Genomic DNA, 20,159 nt, shown 5'->3' with positions numbered 1-20,159 from the left:
GAATCGAGTAGAGTAGAGTCGGGTTCCCAGTTCCCATATAAATAAAAACTAAAAACACAAAAAGTACACATTATCTCTCTCGCTCTCTCTCTCTCTGTCTGCCTGGCCTGGCCTGGCCTGGCCCCCCACTCACACTCGCACACACATTCTCACGCACCCGCACACATACAGTTGCACCGCCTGAGTTCCGCTGCCCGTCGGCACAGTCCGCACACGGTAACAATTCGAAAACGAATACGCAAAACGGCGAAACGAACTGAAAACAGCCAAAACTTTTTACCTCTGCCTTGGTCTCTGCCTCAGCCTCGGTCGCAGTCGACGCCGGCAGCGCAGCTGTTTGGGGCTGTTGGGGCTCTGTTAAGACGCCAGCGCTGTTAGGGCTCTGTTAGCTCAAATGCTCTCGCTGTTATCAGTGGCGTGGGCTCTGTCATCAAAGGGGATCAAGGAACCATCTTCTGGGTGCTGAGTAGTAAATTTCTAGAAAAAACATCCAATAACCTAATCATGATCAAAGTATCTTGTCATATCTAACAAAACTTTCCAAAATAATGTCTCCCGTTTTGAAGATTTGGATTGCAAATGCTGCTTACTGGGCTGAACAAAATTGTAATCAAAAATTTTTTCTGGAAGAATTTTTACTTGATATAAAAAAGCTAGTACTTCCAAAAATGTTACAGTTTATTTTTCCTTTTATCCAAGTTATAGATTTATAACTTTACTGTTTAATTTTAATCTTTTCATTTCAATAATAAACTTGAAAAGATCTTTAGAATCAAAACTGTATAATATAATGAAATTGTATAAAAACTATGAAATATCACAAATAAACCATAAAACCTTCTTAACCCCCACGAAAGCCACTGAAATGCACTAAGACTTTTGGGGTGGGGCTAGAGAAAACAACAGTGGGTGATATTTCCAGTTCGCGATTGGATTGATTGATTGATTTTTCTTGTCATTCGATACAGCTGTTGTCCTTGCAAGCTTTGCTGCTCCCCTATATCCTTATAAAAATATTATTAAGAAAAAGTTTAAGCCCTAGCGGAATTGATAAGAATAAATAAACAACAAACTTGATTGATAATTAACTTCTATCAACCACTTTCTGTTTACCAAGCGATTTCTACGATTAAAGGGTTATCGCTTGGGTTATGCATCAGCACAGTTACAAAGTAAGCTAAATGACTAAAAACAATCCTAGCGAGCATTCCATGGACTACATTCGAAGAGCTAATGGAATTCTGGTTGCGAAATTCCTCAAGTGACTTTCTGGCCGTCTATTAATATTCATATGCGCACAGTACATATCAATTGCATATTGGGCGCAAGGTCGTCTGGCAGTCGGGCAGATAGGCAAACTGTCAGATACTCGCACTCATGCAAAGTCCATATGCAATATTCAAGCAAATTGAGTGCAACACAGACGCCGGCAAACCCGTATCTATTGGATATTCTTTTGGCGAACTCCAATCGATATCGCCTCGATTCGCAACTAGACGGTTAATTACAATGACATGTTAGAGGCGAAAACAAGTTAAACACGCTCGTTCGATTTGTGTAATTAATTAATGCAGACATCAGACATCAGACATCAGACGAGCGAGAGCTAAAAAACAAATTCACCTCGAAATGTGCATTGAACTTTTGCGGTTGCTTTTCTCGCCGACCGACCGTAGAATGTTGTTTTCCCTTTTTCGTAGCTCGCTTTTTGTAACCAATTCTAGTTGCAATCCGCTGCTGATAACCCACAGATGAACCCATGGGTGTGGGTGGGGGTACCTACGCCTTTTCAGTGGGGTGAGGGGACTCGGCAGAGCAGCTGATGCAGACGTGTGTGTTGATGTTGATGTTTCAGCCTGTAAACAAACGGCAAGCAAATAATGACAAAGTCGGAGACGAAATTCCAAAAATGTTCGTTATTGTTTGTCGTATTGACTGGGCTTATCGCTAACCGTTGTCAGATCGAATAAACACTCACATCTATATGTGGTGCATACAATGTGGTGTTGTACATGCAGTGGAACTTGCCTAAGGCGAACTTTTATTTTCTGGACGACAAACAATTTCACAGAACATTTTAATACGTCAATTAAATATCAAAAACTTTGAAATGTTATTATATTATTGAAGTTACTTTATTACAACGAATACTTCTCATACTCAAATTTTTTTGGTCTTTAAACTTTTGTTAAAGTTAATACCATGTATGAATTTACAATCATTATAAATGGAATGTCTATTAGTTCTAAAATTTCTCAAAAAATTTATATTAAATATAAAAAGCCTAGTTAGTTGCACTACAAAAACAATCATATCATTGTTTAAGAAATATGGCCCCAAATTTATTATAGTTATACCCGTTACTCGTAGAGTAAAAGGGTATACTAGATTCGTCGGAAAGTATGTAACAGGCAGAAGGAAGCGTTTCCGACCCCATAAAGTATATATATTCTTGATCAGGATCACTAGCCGAGTCGATCTAGCCATGTCCGTCTGTCCGTCTGTCCGTCTGTCCGTCTGTCCGTCTGTCCGTCTGTCCGTCTGTCCGTCTGTCCGTCTGTCCGTATGAACGCTGAGATCTTGGAAACTATAAGAGTTACAATACTGGGATTAGGCATGCAGATTCCTGAGATTCCTGCGCAGCGCAAGTTTGTTTCAAAAGAGTGCCACGCCCACTCTAACGCCCACAAACCGCCCAAAACTGTGGCTCCTACAGTTTTGATGCTAGAACAAAAATTTTAACTGAAATGTATTGTTCTCATCAATACCTACCGACTGACCTAAAAAAAGTTTGCCACGCCCACTTTAACGCCCACAAACCGCCCACAAACTTCAAAAAATCGTAATTATGAACGCGGATATCTCGGAAAATATCAAAGATAGAGAAACGAGATTTCAGATTTAGATTCCGTAGGCTTGAGCGCAGCGCAAGTTTATTACGCGAATATGCCACGCCCACTCCAACGCCCACAAACCGCCCAAGTCTGTGGCGCCCACAATTTTCATGGTAGATAAAAAATTTAAACTGAAATGTATTGGTCTCGTCAATACCTATCGATTGATTTAAAAAAAACTTTGCCACGCCCACTCTAACGCCCACAACGCTTAAATCTGTCTACCGCCGGTAGGTGGCGCATTTGCTGCTTGCATATCTCCATTTTCCTTTGGTCCCTTTAGCTGAGTAACGGGTATCTGATAGTCGAGGTACTCGACTATAGCGTTCTTCCTTGTTTTTTATGAGTTAGATCTATTGTGGCCTGCTGGAAAAGTGTGTTTGGAGTGAGGAACTAGAACAGCCCTCTGCTAATCTTGACTTGGAACAGGAAGCACGCCGATGGATTGCAAAAGCTTGAACCCAACAGAACTGGCCTCCAATGTGTGTCATTTGTGATAAGAAACTCCAGGGGGAGGGAAAACTATTGTATAAGATCTGAACAGACTCAGTCAATTCGACGTGATTCTGAATACTGCTTGCATTCCTTATAAGGGAATTTATTCCTCCCACTCCGCATTGTCCACTCCACCAAATGTGCCTGCCATGACTAATTAAGTAACCAAAAAATAAGAAAAGAAGGCGAAAAAGCTGCTCAAATTCTCAGCATTAAAACGTGCCGACAACTTTGTAAAGGCTGCCAAAAATGCACATTTTTATTTATATTCTCATATACGATGTTGGGACATGCTTTCGAGAGTTGAATTCGGCTCGGATGGGTAACTTAACTAGAACGTCAAGTTAATACCACTTGGGGGAAAATAAAATTATAACTTTTTTGTGGAGTATCATTTAAATAGTTAATTTTATTATAAATTACTCTTTTAATTTCAATTACTAGGATGCATCAAAAACCTCAAAACAATAATGAGAAAAATCAACATTTTAAAATATAACTTTACCTCGAATATACACGAGTTGTATTTATTTATTGTATCTATATATCAATAAAACTAAGGGTAGATAAAAAAAATGTGTTTTTATCTTGAAAGTGTAGTAAATTATCTAAAAAAACTTAATAATATATTTTATTAAAATTTATCGACACCACAAATCAACATTTTATAAGGAATGCCATCCAAATTAACAGATCTCAAACTCTTTTAAAACCTGTCCAAAAATAGCCCATAAATTTCAAATTGGACTAACATATGGTATTCATTTGCACTACAAAGTCTACTAAATTACACCACACATTAATTTTTCAACCATATATGTACATATAAGAGTATTTCCGTGTGTGTTATCTTGAGTAAAAATTCGTATCCCTTCCGAGTGTGAGCTGCCATATGCATTTTCGATTCCTGGACTTCTCTGCCCGTGTGAATCATGAGCATTAAGCATAAAACCGACATTTAGCTGATTGATCTTAATAAGAATTTGTGCGGCAGGGCGGAGCATTGGGGCGGAGGATTGCTAACGGATCGTTGGGACGGGTCAATAACATTGTACGGATACCCGTACCTCCCAGTCCCCATATAAGTTCGAATCCGAGTCCCTGAGTTTGAGGGCGTTGCTGGGCTGCGCCTGCGCAACATAACAAACTTTGTGTTTGTTTCCCTTACTCATTGCCTGTGTGCAGTTTTTAATAACTCAGAGTCAGAATCAAATTTCGGGTAAGCAGAAGGAGCTTGTCGGAAATCGGAGTTTGCCTTTGGTAAGTTATGGTTCTTAAGGTTCTTTTTATCCCTCCAGTATCTTATGATATCTTGCTTTATAGCTGTTATATCGTCGATTTGCACTTAGCCTGGCGCAGAACGGATGTCTGTGCTCGATTGTTAATTGAAATTTGTCGCCAAAAAACCCCTTGGAATTTGCAAAACAAATTTCCGACCCAAGTGTCTGGCCTGTTGCATATTTCATATGTTTTGATTCTTGTCTAAAGCTATAGCTCTATGCTGATTGCTCTGTAGATTTATGCGCAAGTGTTTAATCCAGGGGGGCGCAAAAACTGTGCCAAAAATCCAGTAGAATCCTTTGTGTGTATATAAAATTCAAATGGCTTGCTAGAACTCGAGATGCAAAATCACTAACAGTTACTAAACAGTTTAGGTTCACAAAGATCTTAAAAGTACTTAAAAACAACACCATAAATCAGATTTATAATTTATTGGAGAGACAGCACATTCTGCTAGGAATCCTAAATTATACAGATCCACAAGCAAACAACAACACCATAAATCAATTCACTTTTATTTGACTTTCCAGCTGCATTTGATTTTTGCTCTCAGGGTGACCAAATTTCGCAATATCTCCTTCGCTTTTTCGCCGTCTATCGAACAAATTAAATCAAGCTGCAAAAGCCAAAAAAAGAAATAAACAAAACCTGATTTTTATGTCTGCAATTCAAATTAAGTGCAATTAAACTGAAATTGATAGAACAATTCAAACGAATCCAGCAAATTCTGTCTGGTCTCTTCACTTCGGCACTTGACGGCATCTCTACCTTTCGACTGCCCTCTCATCGTCCTTTAAATATCTCAAATTTCGTCTAGCTGAAGTCTACGCTTTTGAGGGGCTCGTGGAAGAGCGGGACGGGAAAAAGCCCTTTGGGCTTCTGTTTTGAATTTGGGGTTCGCCCGTCTGCTCCCTGTCTGCTTTTCGTGGTCCCTTTGTGTTTTTTTGTTAGATCTTAGTCAAGTTCTGACCTTTTTTTATGTTGTTTGGGTTAGTCTGCCGAAATTCTGGGTCTTTGTTTTGATTTCGCATTTTGATATCATTTTTCGGCATGTGCAAAGGGGACGGGGATTGACGAGGTTTACCCTATAAGCTGTGTGCTGTATGTATGTGGAGTAAGCTGAATTTATAGAGCTGGCAATAAGTAGCTAGCGTTGTATACTTTTATGAAAAAAAAACAATTCATTTATGCAATTAGAACTATAGTCTTTCGATAGGTAATTATTTAAGTTGATATATATATTGTGAATACAACATAGCTTTAGGAATATTCTCATTTAATAGTGATCAGAGCATTAAAACAATAGTTATAGACATATAGCGCACTACATTCAGATTGGCTTTAGGCCGATGCAACTTTGAACGCGATTATTTTGGAACTTTGTTTTTCGAAAAAGGGTTTTGCGGTGGTCACGAGTAGAGAAAAACTGAAAATAAAATTTGTTGTTGCCGAGCAAAGGACTTAACAAATTGTTTGAACCAAAGGTCAACATTTTTGATGTCCATAAATATTGTTATAATCGTTACTCGAAGAATAAGAGGGAAAAATATATTTCCTTAAAAGTAAAGGTAAAAGAAATCTTCTTTGACCTATGAAATATGTTTTCTTGATCAGGATGACTTGTTTCTTCTTGAACATTCGCCATTCGGCGAGAAGATAATTCCATAAATATTCCATATAGTACTTGGAAATATATTAAGTAAATGTTGTGAAAATTGCACAGACAAAATAAAATTATGATAAATATACTATTCTATCAGTTATCAATTCTAGGCATTTAGGCCTAGCCCATAGTTCTAAATACCATATTAACAGATCTAATCACTGACTATTTTATATTATTATTATTCATAACTTTTCTTCTGAAGTGTTTCTGCTTAGAAGCAACTATTTTTTTAACAAATGCTTTTAATTTCCTCAGAGGTTTTCGATACTTCTTTTGTGTCAATGAAGAGCCATTCGGCAATTATTCTAAACATTAGATTATAAGCGGAATTTGATAAATGTATATTTCGCGTTCAGTTTAACCAAATGATTTTACAAAATAACATCTAATTTGGTAAGCATTCTTTGAATAGAAGATAAGAATAGTGTTTTGCCGAGGTCTAATCATCACTAACATTTTCCTGAATATATAGTAGAAATATTTCATATATTTATCCTCACAAAATCGTGACACTATCACAATTATTTTTGTACATTGCGCCTAGAGCTTTTCGCGCATCTCTGGCGCAAATTCGCTTGGAACTTTAAGACTCATTCCTCTGCCTCACTCCCCGTCTCTAGCCGCAATCTGTTGGATGCCGAAAAAAGTAGCCAGACGTCTGTCTACGTGTGTTGGTGGGTATATAGTATCTGCTGTCTGGACGTTTATTGTACAGCTGACCTTGAATTTATGGAAATTGCATAAGTGGGAACAACTTTGTCATATTAACAGATATACTGGCACAAAAAGAGGCATAGAAGCCCAGAGGAAAGTGATGGAGATGGTGACATGAAAGACCAGACCTTGGCATAAAGGACTCCGAATCAAATGGGTCGAGGAAGTAGCCTGAGTTATGGGATACGAGGGTATTTCGAATTTATGAGCATTCAGGATATTAATATTTCTTTTATGGAGGCAACCATCCATCTTCCACACCCCGAAAACCATCCAAAATCCGCTTCCTGGGCACATGCATTTCGCAAAGCGCTGCCAAATGAATTACCACTTGCGAAAGCGATCCACAGGGCAGTGGACAAGAAAGCAAATAATGATCAACCGCACATAATGCATGCATATCCCATATCCATGGGCACATCGATAACCCTTATCAAGTGTGCGGCATCGCGGAGCCGAAAATACAAATTATGCTTTACAAACAAAAAAAATACTTGAAAAACCCCCGTAAAGTTGACCGATATTTCGTTACTCTTTCTATCAAATAAGAGTATAGAAAATTTGAAAATCTTTAGGAAAAACCTGCAGATACATTTTTGTTGCCCAAATTAGCAAACATGAGGGTCTTTAAAATAATCCAAAGCATGCATTTAATATTTAATAACAAGGTTGTCAGAGTCTAGACTATTACCAGAAAATTTAAAGGGTATATACGTGGTTATAGTCTCAGTTTGTGTGCTTGCAATATTCGCTTCCATCCTCCAATGACGTAGTGGGCGTGGCCGTTTCAAGTCCGGTACAACCCATACATTGTAAAAACTCTCACAGACTTTGGCAACTTTTAGCCCACCTTGAACCTGAGTTTATCAAATTGCTGTAATTTTGTGTGTGTTTTTAGTAATTTTTAATAACTGAAATTATTTGGGTAGTACCCGTTTGAAGAAAAGGTAAAAGTTGTTAATTTTTTCACTTTCAAGTGAATTTTAAGCACTCAAAAACTGGTGTAAATATGTATTTTAAAATTGATAGGGAATTTTTTACTTAGGCGGTCGACAAATTACAAAAACGAAAATTTGTTTTTTCATGGAAAATGTTCTACAACTCAGGTCTTAAAAATCGAATATTCTTTTATAATGTCTATACTTCTGGAAACAACGTTTGCCTTCACTTAATCGACAAAATTTACACAGAGTTCTTTGAATAAAATTGGGTATCAAAACGGGATCCAAGAGTTACAAAATTATCGTTTAGAATGACCAGGGGCGTGAGGATATCCAACGACGGAATGTCGAGGATGCAGAATGAGGGGCAATATTCTCGAGGAGTACTCGAAACGCCCCAGAAGAGACAAAAATCGAATGTGAAATCATCCAGAAAACCATTGCAGTCATTACAAATGGCCAGTCGAAATTTGAGCACGACGAGTTTGAAAAAGAAAGGCATCCTCATGTCTGAGGAGGACCTGAGTGCCCTGGTGCAGCGGGATTATAAGACGGAGAAGTACCACACCAATCGCCAGACCTTGGCCGATATAATCCTGTTGCAGGCTCGGCGCATCGAGAAGCAGAAGCGGGAAATGCAGCGAATAAAGGTCCACTATGAGCGTCAGGTGTCCGCCATCAAGAACAATGCCTCCATGCTGGAGACCCACCTGCAAAAGCTGCTCACCAGTGTGCGCCAGGAAAGGGCGCAGCGGATAGATGATCACTACCAGAACATGTCCAGTGCCGTGCACAAGTTGCAGAAGTGCGACCTCAGACTCAAGCCACAATCCGTGTCTAACACACTGCTCATCAAGTTCCTCAACTCCAAAGCCATTTCACATCCGTCCAGAAGCCCTAATGAAAAAATGAGTACCTACAGGAATAGGCTGTGAATTGTATTCTTGTTTGTACATCATCTTTTCATTAGGTTTTCTGGCCAGTTCCGATTTGAATTCAGGGCCAGGAATCGTCATAATTGTTCGAATAAAGTATTCTATTATTATACAGGCCAAAGGAGTTGCCATGGTTGTTATCAGGGGAAAGGGGAAGAATTGTTGAAAATAATTGATCATTTTCATCTTAATTTTTTAGTTTGATTTTATATATATGTCGCTTAAGATTTATTTAAATTATAAAAAGCTTATTAGATAATCAAAAAATAAAATATAGTTATAATATTGATATCACTGTGTTACAAAGTTACAAAGACCTTTATTTATTTACCTCGATTGTTGCTTGAAAATCGTATTCGCTTTGAGTCCTCATTTTAAAATGTGATCACCAAGAACTTTCCTACGCAAGGATTCTGAGAAAAGGAAAATATCTGTTTTTGGCTTTCTTTAACCGCAATTAACGACAAATCTGTTAGTCTTGGTTTCTTAGTTCGCCAGTGCATTTGAAAAGTGCCAATCCTTATCTTTAGAACACCTCCATTTTAAAGTTTTTTGAAGAAAGTTATAAACGAAAAAAGACATAGTCATAGATACACAGCTGAGGTCAAAACATTAAAAGTGCCAACGTCTTTTAGTTGTAAAAGTTGCTTGTTGACATTTATCTTACGCAATTCGTCCAATAGTATAATTATAATCAATAAAACATAGACAGGAGAACTACAGCTACTAACTTTAAGATATTTAAATAAATATATTAACAAATATACTTACTTTTAAAATACCAAACCAAAAGACATCATTTATTATTGAATTTGGTTGGCCATGACTTTGTAGTCAATCACAGACCCCTATGCGAATGCCTTCAAACTCCCAGTGCCTTAGTTCATTTCACAATAGACAAGCCGTGTGTTCTGGACTGCCAAAATTCGAATCGCCCCGAAAAAAGATATTCGAAATTATCCTTCCCCCACCCATTTTCATTAACAATGCCGATCCACGATCGGGCCAAGGCCCGTTTGGAACACGAGGTGGTCCTCCTGCGTCGCGAGGTGGCCACCCTGCGCTACATGAAGAGCCAGAACCGTAAGAACCGCCATAACCAGGCGGTAGTGCAGGCGCGTCTGGAGCAGAAGATCCAGGAGCTGCAGAACAAGCTGACCGCCGAGCGGGCTGAGCGGGCAGAGCGGGAGCGCGGCGGAGCAGATCAGCGCAGCGAGTTCAATCAAAAGCTGGAGAAGCTGGACGAGCATGTGAAGAAGCAGGAGATGTACATTTCCTTCCTGGAGGAGCAGATCAACGAAACGCGTACCAAGTACCAGAAGCGGATGCTCGATGTCCGCCAGAATGCCGAACTGGTCGAAAAGGAGCTCAAGAGAGTGCGCCACGAGGTGAAGACCATTGCCGAGAAAGCCGGCGAGTTGGACCGCCTGCAGAAGGAGGTGGGCTTTCTAAGTGCCAAGCTGGAACGCCGGAACACTATTATCTCCAAGTACGAGGCCCAGCAGGAGGAGATGATGGGCGTCATGGCGGGTCTCCAGAAGCTGTTCGATGACAAGAAGTGCAGCAAGCAAGGCCATCATCATAGGGTCCATTTCTGCGAAGAGGTTGAGGCTGAACTCATCGATCCTGAGGAGCCTCCAGTTCCTAAGGAGCCGCCAGTTCCTAAGGAGAATCGCAAGTCTTCCAAACGTGGGCGGGACAATTTTAACTACCTAGGCTCGGCGCTAAAGAAGAAGTGTAACAGCCAGGAGCCCCCAACTGCCGACCAATAAATACGGACCAGGACCTGATGTCCTGACATTATACCAAGCTGATTCCATATCCAAAATTTCAGTTTGGCTATCATAGTGCCTATCTTAGAGCACCTCATCGCAACACTTTTTCTGTAATTGAATACTTTTGTAACAGAAATAAATATCGCTTATATAAACAGTCGATGGGTAAATGAACCAAACGGAACTTCAGTCAGCACTTCGACTTCGATTGGCGGCGGAGTTCCAGGAAACTCCCCGTTTAACAAGTTCATTGACAAGCTTTTGGAATATCCATTCAGCAGTAAAGAACAATCGGGTTAATGATCTGGTTTAATGGATGGCTTTATTTTGATTTATTTTGTGAGTTAAGCAATTGCGCTGGGCTTTCCAATAGTGAGCAAGTTGACTAATGAATGGAGACTATGAAAAAATGCATATCTCTAAAATTTGCTTAAGTTTATTTCGATTTCCTTATAATTGTGTATTGTTTCTTGACATGATCTTATCGATTTTTGTAAGCCCGCTTTTTGTTAAAGTGTGAGATACTACCAAAAAGAGAGTATACTTTACTTTGGATTGCTTAAAACATTGAGAGATGGTCAATAAGAGTTATAGCTATATTTTTTACGGAGAATTCTGTCTTTAGTTGATGGTAAAAACGATGGAGATAATCTTTGACTAGCATTATTTGTTTAGGTAGAATAATAGTATATTGTATCAAAACCACATATCGGCAATAACTTAGCCCTACAAGAACAGTTGGACAAATAAATTATTATTAAAATTTATTATACGAGCCTTTATCAAGACTAGTTAATGGCTTCACCTTTGGGCTCTAAGCTAGTGCCTCGATTTCTAGCCCTGTAAGCCAGTCACGTTTGCTGGGTGTTCTAATGCAATATTTCAGCATAAGAGCACGTACCACGGCATTGCATAAATACTGCAACTGTTGGGCAATGAGTCAATGCGGGATTGCAGAATGAAGCCCGCTGAACTCGAGCCGGGCGTCTATTGAATTCTAATGCTGCACCAGGAAGTGCGTGCAGACATTGGGCAATCAATCGCCGGTCAATTGAAATCGTTTGTGGATAGCAATTGGGACTGATTGGATATGGCTTCTCCGTACTTCTCCTCGGGCAATTGGGCCAAAAGTTCAGCAGCTCTTCGGACGACAAAGCCGGTTCCAAGTAGCACTTACTTCGAGTACTTGCAAGGGGCTATCTTATCGCAAGACGGGCTGCCATGAATCACAGTCGCCTAATGATGAAATTAACCAATTCTGGGCTGGATCTGTTTCATTTTTTTTGCTTAGCATGTTCCATAGAAGTTTCGGGTGTAGTCAAACCAGTTCAGCTGGCCTTCGGAAACAATGATAATGCGTTGGGCGTGTTATTGTACAAACACCTCCGAAATAAACCGACGACCCTGAGACTCAAAAAAATATACAAGTGCTAGGTGCTAGTACCCAAAATACTACACATATATCGCACGTGACGTCACTGCTGCGAGGGGTGCTCCGAAAAGAACAGAACTGAAACAAAGGTCAAGGTGGCGTGAAGTTGTTATTATTAGTCCTTAGCGTACATTACATTATTGGATACATTAAACAATAAACTGACTCCATTTACGTGCCAGAAAAGCTGCGAAAATTGTTTTTCAGCAGCAGGACCACAAAGAAAATGCCCACGGCAATCGACAGGAGCTGCACGTTGACCACCTTCGAGTCGACCAGGGCCTGCAGCATGTTGTAGATACTCTCGCTGCGCACTTCGTTGCCGCAGCAGTCCATTAAGTAAAGGTTAATAACTATTTTTGTGTTACAACGCAAATTTTGTTTGGATTGCGAACAGCTGGTCGGGGGTACTAGAGGTGGGACTGTCTGGTTTTATATTATTCGATTATTGCTCTACACAAGTGGCAACTCTCTACGGGTGGGTGACTTTGCTTAGCAAAGAAATGGTAGCACTGTTTGATAACCGCCGTTAACAATTTAGTTTTTCAAAAAAGAATGAAGTTGTTCCTAACTATAATGCTTGTAATCGCAAATCGGTAATTAACACAGATTGGAAATATATATTGTGCCTGATAAAACCATTTACATACAATGTATGCAAATCTTTAACTATTTTTTGTTACTTTTTCTTTGAGAAATGTACCTCATAAATCAATGGAATTTCCGACTGTTCTTCCAAAAAGTCCAGAGCTCCTTTTATATTTTCGGAATCCTTGTATTTTGGGGTACTTATTACGAATAGAGCAAAAAATTAACTCATGTCAAAGTTGTTGAAAAATGCAAAATACTGTCATATTGAGATGTTATTTTATCAAGTCATGGGATCTCCGAAAATTATACCATTATTAAAGTAATTTTTTTCCAGACTGGTCTAGACTTAGTCCAAATGGACAGGGGAGTCCCCCTTAGTAACGCCAACTAACAGGTGAATCCAAATTGGAGAGCTTGTAGACCTTAGCTGGGTCTCGAACCAAAAAGCGTTTGAACAGCTGATTGTTTAAAAAACAAATTCCTCCTGGAAATGTCGAACAATTATGAAATAAAATTCATAAATAGCACAGAAGAAGCTATTTGTCAGCCTTTTGGACCTCCTGAACACACACATTGCAGTTTAGCCTTCCAGCAACCGAAACACACAACTCTCTTGAACTGTGGGTCTAGTTTTATTAATTAGTTTAACATAACTATTTGCTAGTTGGGGCGCTTATTCGTCGTTCGCAAAGTCAGCGGGGTTCTTGCGCAGCAGGGCGGTGTGCTGGCGCTCGGTCAGATCGTAGATCAGGTAGCCGACGATGAAGGCTAAGGAAGAGGAGGATTACTATGGGGATCGACAGGGGATACACAGAGGTATACTCACGGGGGGCCACGATGAAGACGTTGGAGCGGAAGCGACGCACCATGTTGGGCAGTCCCTTGCTGATCGCTCCGGCGAAGGCGCGCTGCTCGAAGGGGGAGAGCTTGTAGGTGACGATGCCGTGCACCTTGGCCAGGTTGCCAAAGTGCTGGCCATTCAGGATCGAGGACAGACGCATGTTTCGGGGGCTGCGGGCGAGGGAGAAAGCATACCATACGATTAGCAACCGCACAGGAAGTGCACCAGGATTTGGATGAAGACACAGATCGTTATTATAAACATTATGGCACTGGGGACCAGAGGTTATGTAATTATCGCACTGCTCCGCGGCAAAAGGCGGCCGAGTACGTCTGCTGCTGGGCGCGATCTATGCACTTTTGGCAGCCCATAATTGTGCATATTTTTAGAGCCAGCACCTGTCATTGCACGAATTATGATGCCAAATTTACCTTGAAATTCGACTTTTACGCTGCAAATTTTTTCCTCCTCTCAACCAGTGTGACCGTAGATGGACCGCTTGATTATACCATAGGGCCAGGCTTTATTTTTGAAAACTGGCACTAAATTTGCCACAATTCGATGGTTGTTAGCCCAGGCTACGCGCTTAGTGTGGTTCACAACCGCTTAGGGAACTTTTGTAGACTTTTAGCGAGGACATGGGACTTTCGGTAAATGTAATATTCCTATCGACTATTCGTTTTTTGAATTTGAAAATTGTGTTAACGGAAAGAATTTGCTTTTTGCATCGTTGGAATCAAAACAATTTTTATAATCAATAAAAACCCTTTTGGTTTTCTGATAAAACTTACCGTAACAGTAATAGCAATTTTAGTAGGGAAAAAGCGAGAAAACTTGAATTTCGTTAGAGAATAGAATCGCGTTGTATAATACTTGGAGATAAATATTTAAAATTACTAAAACGCCACATGAAAATGTAAAATCAGTGGCTACTATTTATTTTGTCAGGCTTTTATTGACATTAGTTTTAAATATTTAAAAAAATATTTTTTTCGGCTTGTGAATAAATACGATTGTTACACTGTGTCTTCAACTTTATAATAGTAATATATTCTAAAAAATACATTTTGGATAAATATTGTTTTTGCTTTATTAATGATTAACATTTGTACAGCTATGAGATGATGCATCTTACAATATAACAATTATTTGCGCGAGCAGGACTACACAAATAGACAAGATTTCACATTAAGGGCGGCAGACCCCGCTTACAAAACATAGACAAAGGTCCAATACAAGGCGTTGAAGGCCAAAAACATGGCTGGAAAGAGGAATCGGGATCGCCGATCAATCCACATGGCGATTTCCTGCGGAGTCATGGTGGTGAAAGTGGGCGGCGTGTCCTTCTTGTCCTTGTCCACATCCACGATGTGATCGTTGGTCGTTCGGTCACTGCAAATGGAAGCGGTATCGGCGCACTCGGTCTTGATGATGGGTAAGTTGGGCTGAGAATAGGATTTTTAAAAATAATAACATATATCTGGGATGGAAGATATTCCCTAAATACTTACATGTACTGTCAGGTAGTTGTTGAATGCCGGATTCACAGTGCCATTGCCATTGCGAACGCTCTCCGTGCTGGACACAATGTTGTCTAAACTGGAGCAGGATCTTGCTCTGGAATCGTTGCTCAAACTTCCGCCAATTTGACGTCGAGCAGGTCGAGGGGTCAGAGTTGACTTTATGATATACTTGCTGTTGACCTTCTTCAACTCAATGTTCTCCTTGCGGCGCCAAATTGTGTTGACAAAGGCGAACTCCACCAGGCTGCCGAAGATAAAGAAGGTGCAGCCCAAGAACCACACCTCCGACACCTTTATGTAGCTCACCTTGGGAAGATTCTTGCTCTGCGATGAGGAAAGAGTGATGAACGACAGCATGGTGCTGGTTCCTAAATGGAAAGAAATGAATTTTATAGTAGAAAAATGAATTCAAAGAAGTTGCTTAATACTTATTTTACTAATAATAATAATAGTAAGCATACGCAGTGTGTTCATGTCCACAAAATTGAATAAGCTAAGTTTGCAAATTAATATATAAAATATCTATATATAATATATATCTTACCCAACATAATCCGCGGCGGAGAAGCATCTGCCTGGAGCCAGAAGGACACCCAAGATATGGCCACGATCATCATGGAGGGCACATAGTAGTCCAGCAGATAGAAGCCGATTTCTCGTTTCAAATTGACCGTGAAGCTCAGGGAACTGTAGGTACCCGCTGTAAGATATCCATGATTAGAGGAAGTCCTTGTTAATGTCCCTTTTCCTAGTCTTACTGAATGCTCCATGGCGCAGATTAATTCCATCCGCCTCCACCAGCGTGGTATTATGAAAGTAGTTGGCCATGTTGTACTCAGTGAGTCTCATGTCGGGATCGAAGGAGATGGGCTTGTCCTGCTCCCATTCCAAAACCAAGTCGGAAGTGTTGTACATCCCTGAGAGCAAGTCAGAAACTGAATTAATATCTTAAAATTCCTCACAAAAGTTTGAATCCCTTACAGCTCTCGAGTATGGTGGAGCAGAACTGCTGATCGAAGGGGAACTTCTGGAAGTCCATCCAGCAGTACAGACTGGCCTGCATGCGGGTGGAGATGATCACGTTGCCCTCCGGGGTGAGGGAGGTCAGGACGTCCTTCTCGTCCGTGCCCAGGATACTGGACTCTCGTTCGTTGGCGAAGAAGATGTGCGGCAGCCAGAGGCGCTCGCTGAGGTGCTTCTGCCCCATGATGTTGCCCTCGCGCTTATAAACGTTGTACGCCAGTCGCATGTCCTGGAATCGCAACTGCAGGAGGGCGTGCATTTTGAACTGCAGCAGGTCGGAGTTGAGATTCTGCAGGAAGTACACGTAAATTCGAGTCTTCACCACGATGGGCAGGCGTTTTGACGTCACAGGGTCGTATTCTACGGAGGGTCATATAATTATATGAAGTTCTTTCATATGACATCATCAAAAACCTACCAATTGGTCTCTCAAGTCGATCGTAGCGGCAGACATGTGTTAATCGTTGGATGAGTTGGGTCTGTTGCAATGTCGTTGCATTTGCCAGGGAAGGACAATCCTCATCTTCGTCCTGGTCACTAGTGGCTCTAAAAAATTGAATAGAAAAATATTCCTTATAGTAATAAAAATATTTATCCTATAAAATATTATCAAGAAAAATATTCACTCTTTACTTATTTCAAATTTGAATAAGATATATCTAAAACCTGCAAGTGAATAAGTCACTGATCTGACTTCTACTTAAGCAAGTTGTAAGTTTTCTGTTTACATCAGGTATTCTCAAAATACCCAATAGATCTGAGCTGCCAATTATTACTGAACTCGTGAAGAAAGCACTAAATTTTCAATACAAATTGCGTAACAAAGAATGTATGCATTGCAAAAGTCAGAAAAAGTGGAACCCTTAAATTAAGTACATATATTTTGTACAAATGTAATCAATTTTGAAATATACCATAAATTATTAAGGTAATAACCTGCATAAACGGCTACTGTACGTGCAGTAAGAAATATGGCTATAGTTCGTAAAAGCCTTATAATGATTTAAAAAGCTTGCAAAAAGGAAGAGCGAGTAAACCTGTAAAAATTGCCCACATATAATAACAAGCTCCACCTTCTGATGCAATGATTCATATTTAAATGCAAACCGGCTCTCATTTAAAATATTGAGCAGATCGTTAAAAGTTGTTTACTATTTTTGCGTTAATTTCTATTAACTCTTTGAAAGTAAATGAATTTATGGATAGCACTTGAGATGATTTTTCTGGGCTTACACCTTCTTTTTACGGAGTTTGCCTGACTGAGCACCTAGCAGCTGTGCAAGCTCATTTGCAGCTACCTTAAAATGTCAAACAGCAGAGTAAATGGCTGAATAAAAATAAATAATAGCAAAATATTTGTCTTCTCATATGGCACTCGTTATTTAACCTGCGTTTTATTTTTATTTTCTATATTTTCAATGTATTCATCTGCTTGCGCAACAAAAAAAGTGTTTAATTCAATTAATCGAGTTGACCTGGTCCCAGGCGAAAAACCAATTATAGCCCTATTGATAAAGCGCTTAGATCTTGAACTTATCCGATAAGAAATTTTCACCGTTCCGCGACCTTTTTCGCACATCAAAGACCAAAAGCCGACTGTAAATATTTTTCGGTGCGTTTCCTACTGCGCATTCGAGATCTTAATTAAATTCTAATCTGGGGATTTATTCACGCAAATTGGTAGAGATTTATCAATGGCTTGGGGGAATTCCAAAAGCATAAAATATAAAAAACCCATTAAGACCTATGTATGTGAAATTTTTCAAGAGAGGAAATGTTAAGAACCAAAGTTACCAAATTCTTTTATGCGTAACCCCTCTCTTATCGGATTCCATGTAAACATTTTCTCTTGTACATCTTTTGAAATCATATCAGACAAGCTTTTTAAAGTGCCCTTATCAAAATTATCTGGTTGGGAACTTTCGACAAAATATTGTTTATTCATTTTCACAATATCTGTGGTGATCTATTGTATTGTTTTTAATTTTAAGCCATATCAAGTACCCTTATCAAACCTAACCAAAATATGGTTAATTATAGAATAGCATAACAAAAACAAAGATGTCTGGTTTGGAAGTTACTTAGGTCGCGCAATGGCAAAAAAAGAAGTAGCACAATAAAAGCTAAATATAGACAGTTCTGCAAAAAAGTATCTTTATCAGACCACAGCTGAAGATACCAGAAATGTTCATTTGAATGATTTATCAGATGTTTCGTGGACTGGGTGTTTCCCCGGCCAATTCTGGTTAAAACTTACCCCACTGTAGCTCGGATGCTGCAGCTGAAGATCAGCGTAATCCACAAAACTTGTCTTAGGTTCTTCATTTCGCAGGTCTGTTCTAAGATTAAGTGCTTTTACTTGATTTGAGGGAGATCTGCAACTATTGCCTTTCGTGGCCGCAAGCGAAATGATTCGATTTAGCTGGCTTGTCAAATTATATGCTCATGTTTCACACGATCTCCTCGCACATTCACTTCACACATTCACTTTGCAATTAATGCAAATCCACGTCGGTTGGCGATTTTATTTACGAATTTCCCACAGCTCTCTCGAGGACGAGTGCCTGTCGCTCCGGTCTCCGGTCGTCGGAGGTTTGAGATCGCGCTGCATTTGCGCCCCCCAGAAATACAGAAATGCCGGAGAACCAGGTACCGCTCTGCTCTGCTCTGCTCCGCTGCTGTCGACGCCGACGCCCCAACGCGCACTGACTTGTGGGCGGTATAGCTGGCTTTTTTTCGGGCCTGATAAGACCAGGTAATATCTGCTCTCAACTCTCAACTCCCGAACCACTCGGCGACAGCAGTTGCAGCAGCGGTAGATATTGTTAGCTGGTCAAGAGCTGGAAGGCAATAGCGCAGGGTCGATTGCGGATCGCCTCACTTATAAGCATTCTATAGACCATATACTAGATGTGCTCACCCGCGTGCGTTTGCCACTCGGAGAAAAAGCGTCCTCAAAAGTGGTCATTAGATATTTTTCTCCTATATGCTTGGGGTTCTTTAGTTTAATTTATTAATATGCATATATATTTATGTATTTTTTGCAAAAATAATTATTTTTTTAACTATTTTGCTTAATATTATTTTATGCTAAGGACTTCTACCATATTTTCTGAATAATAATATGATATTTAGTTAAATAAGTTTTAATAATCTCGCTCTAAAACGATATAGTATATTTTTTATATTCGTAATTCATTTATTATTAAGTATTCTCGTAAGTTACTTAAACATTTATAAAATTTATAAATAAAATCTTTGCTGTTACGTTTAAAATTAAAAAAACATCGATAGAGGAATTTGTTTAAGCCAAAGCGATTTCAGATATACTACCTTTTATATTATTAAGCTCGTCAAGAATAAAGAAAATATAAATATAGAACGACTAATACCATTAAAAATAATGATTTTACTTTAGATATCAGATTGGTAATTGAATAAGTCAAGTAACATGGCTAAATTGGGTTTTCCGCTGTGTACAAATCGGAAGCATCGTAGTTGCGTCTGTCAGCAAACCGGTATCGAAGTCGCACTGGAAAATGCACCGAATCAGAATAAATAATCGTAACATTTATTAAAGCACTGGCAGTAGCATTTCTTGTCTTGTTTCCAGGCATTAGCATACATATCTCGGAGGGTGTAGTGTGTAACGAGTGGATGAAAAGTCATATGGCCCGGCTATTTGCCCAAGTGTCTAACTCTAACCACCCGCGCTTCTAATTAAGCCTGTAATGTTTGCACACGCTCTTGGCCTTATTTGTGTTCCGCTCCATCGCTAGATGATCGATTCCGAATCCGAATACGAATCCGAATCCCACTTGGCAGGTGCAGGTTCAACAAACCCCCCAGTGTCCCCAAACAACAAACTATTCAGGTCTTATCAGACGAATGCGCGATGCGATCCTCCTGGTTGAACGATCGGTCCAAGGGATTATGCTCAGAGGTCGGAATTAACAGGCCCACACCCTAACGCCCCATAATATTGTTAATAATAATAATGAGCTGACGAAGGCAAAGGCAAAGGCGAAGCTAAAGCCGCGACGTGACA

General features: G+C 39.8%; 6 protein-coding genes across 6 annotated transcripts in view; 2 read left to right on the top strand and 4 right to left on the bottom strand.

The window, feature by feature from the left end:
- Positions 1-243, bottom strand: part of LOC119553633 (solute carrier organic anion transporter family member 74D) — a 28,779-nt gene extending 28,536 nt beyond the window's left edge. The window contains exon 1 of the mRNA XM_037864108.1: positions 170-243. The gene's annotated coding sequence lies outside the window, so the exon portion shown is untranslated. The remainder of the gene's footprint in view (positions 1-169) is intronic.
- Positions 244-8,209: 7,966 nt separating this feature from the next.
- LOC119554173 lies at positions 8,210-9,048 on the top strand. Its single transcript, XM_037864963.1, has one exon. The coding sequence runs from the start codon at positions 8,303-8,305 to the stop codon at positions 8,924-8,926; it is 624 nt and encodes a 207-aa protein (XP_037720891.1). The 5' UTR covers positions 8,210-8,302; the 3' UTR covers positions 8,927-9,048.
- Positions 9,049-9,797: 749 nt separating this feature from the next.
- LOC119553853 (paramyosin) lies at positions 9,798-10,856 on the top strand. The gene has a single exon (XM_037864500.1). The coding sequence runs from the start codon at positions 9,913-9,915 to the stop codon at positions 10,696-10,698; it is 786 nt and encodes a 261-aa protein (XP_037720428.1). The 5' UTR covers positions 9,798-9,912; the 3' UTR covers positions 10,699-10,856.
- Positions 10,857-11,121: 265 nt separating this feature from the next.
- Positions 11,122-12,548, bottom strand: LOC119553245. Its single transcript, XM_037863520.1, has 2 exons — positions 12,270-12,548; positions 11,122-12,211 (listed from the first exon to the last, which is right to left on the bottom strand). The coding sequence occupies exon 1, from the start codon at positions 12,467-12,469 to the stop codon at positions 12,305-12,307; it is 165 nt and encodes a 54-aa protein (XP_037719448.1). The 5' UTR covers positions 12,470-12,548; the 3' UTR covers positions 11,122-12,211; positions 12,270-12,304.
- Positions 12,549-13,333: 785 nt separating this feature from the next.
- LOC119554655 (cytochrome b-c1 complex subunit 8) lies at positions 13,334-14,149 on the bottom strand. The gene is made up of 3 exons (XM_037865656.1): positions 13,997-14,149; positions 13,551-13,735; positions 13,334-13,492 (listed from the first exon to the last, which is right to left on the bottom strand). The coding sequence occupies exons 2-3, from the start codon at positions 13,723-13,725 to the stop codon at positions 13,398-13,400; spliced, it is 270 nt and encodes an 89-aa protein (XP_037721584.1). The 5' UTR covers positions 13,726-13,735; positions 13,997-14,149; the 3' UTR covers positions 13,334-13,397.
- Positions 14,150-14,630: 481 nt separating this feature from the next.
- Positions 14,631-18,965, bottom strand: LOC119554654 (pH-sensitive chloride channel 2). Its single transcript, XM_037865655.1, has 7 exons — positions 18,369-18,965; positions 16,530-16,657; positions 16,070-16,471; positions 15,847-16,005; positions 15,633-15,788; positions 15,077-15,456; positions 14,631-15,010 (listed from the first exon to the last, which is right to left on the bottom strand). The coding sequence occupies exons 1-7, from the start codon at positions 18,434-18,436 to the stop codon at positions 14,774-14,776; spliced, it is 1,530 nt and encodes a 509-aa protein (XP_037721583.1). The 5' UTR covers positions 18,437-18,965; the 3' UTR covers positions 14,631-14,773.
- Between the last annotated feature and the right edge of the window lie 1,194 nt (positions 18,966-20,159).

This window comes from Drosophila subpulchrella, chromosome 3L (assembly GCF_014743375.2).
Source record: "Drosophila subpulchrella strain 33 F10 #4 breed RU33 chromosome 3L, RU_Dsub_v1.1 Primary Assembly, whole genome shotgun sequence".
In the NCBI taxonomy this organism is placed as follows: domain Eukaryota; kingdom Metazoa; phylum Arthropoda; class Insecta; order Diptera; family Drosophilidae; genus Drosophila; species Drosophila subpulchrella.
This window is presented reverse-complemented; position numbering and strand designations above follow the sequence as displayed.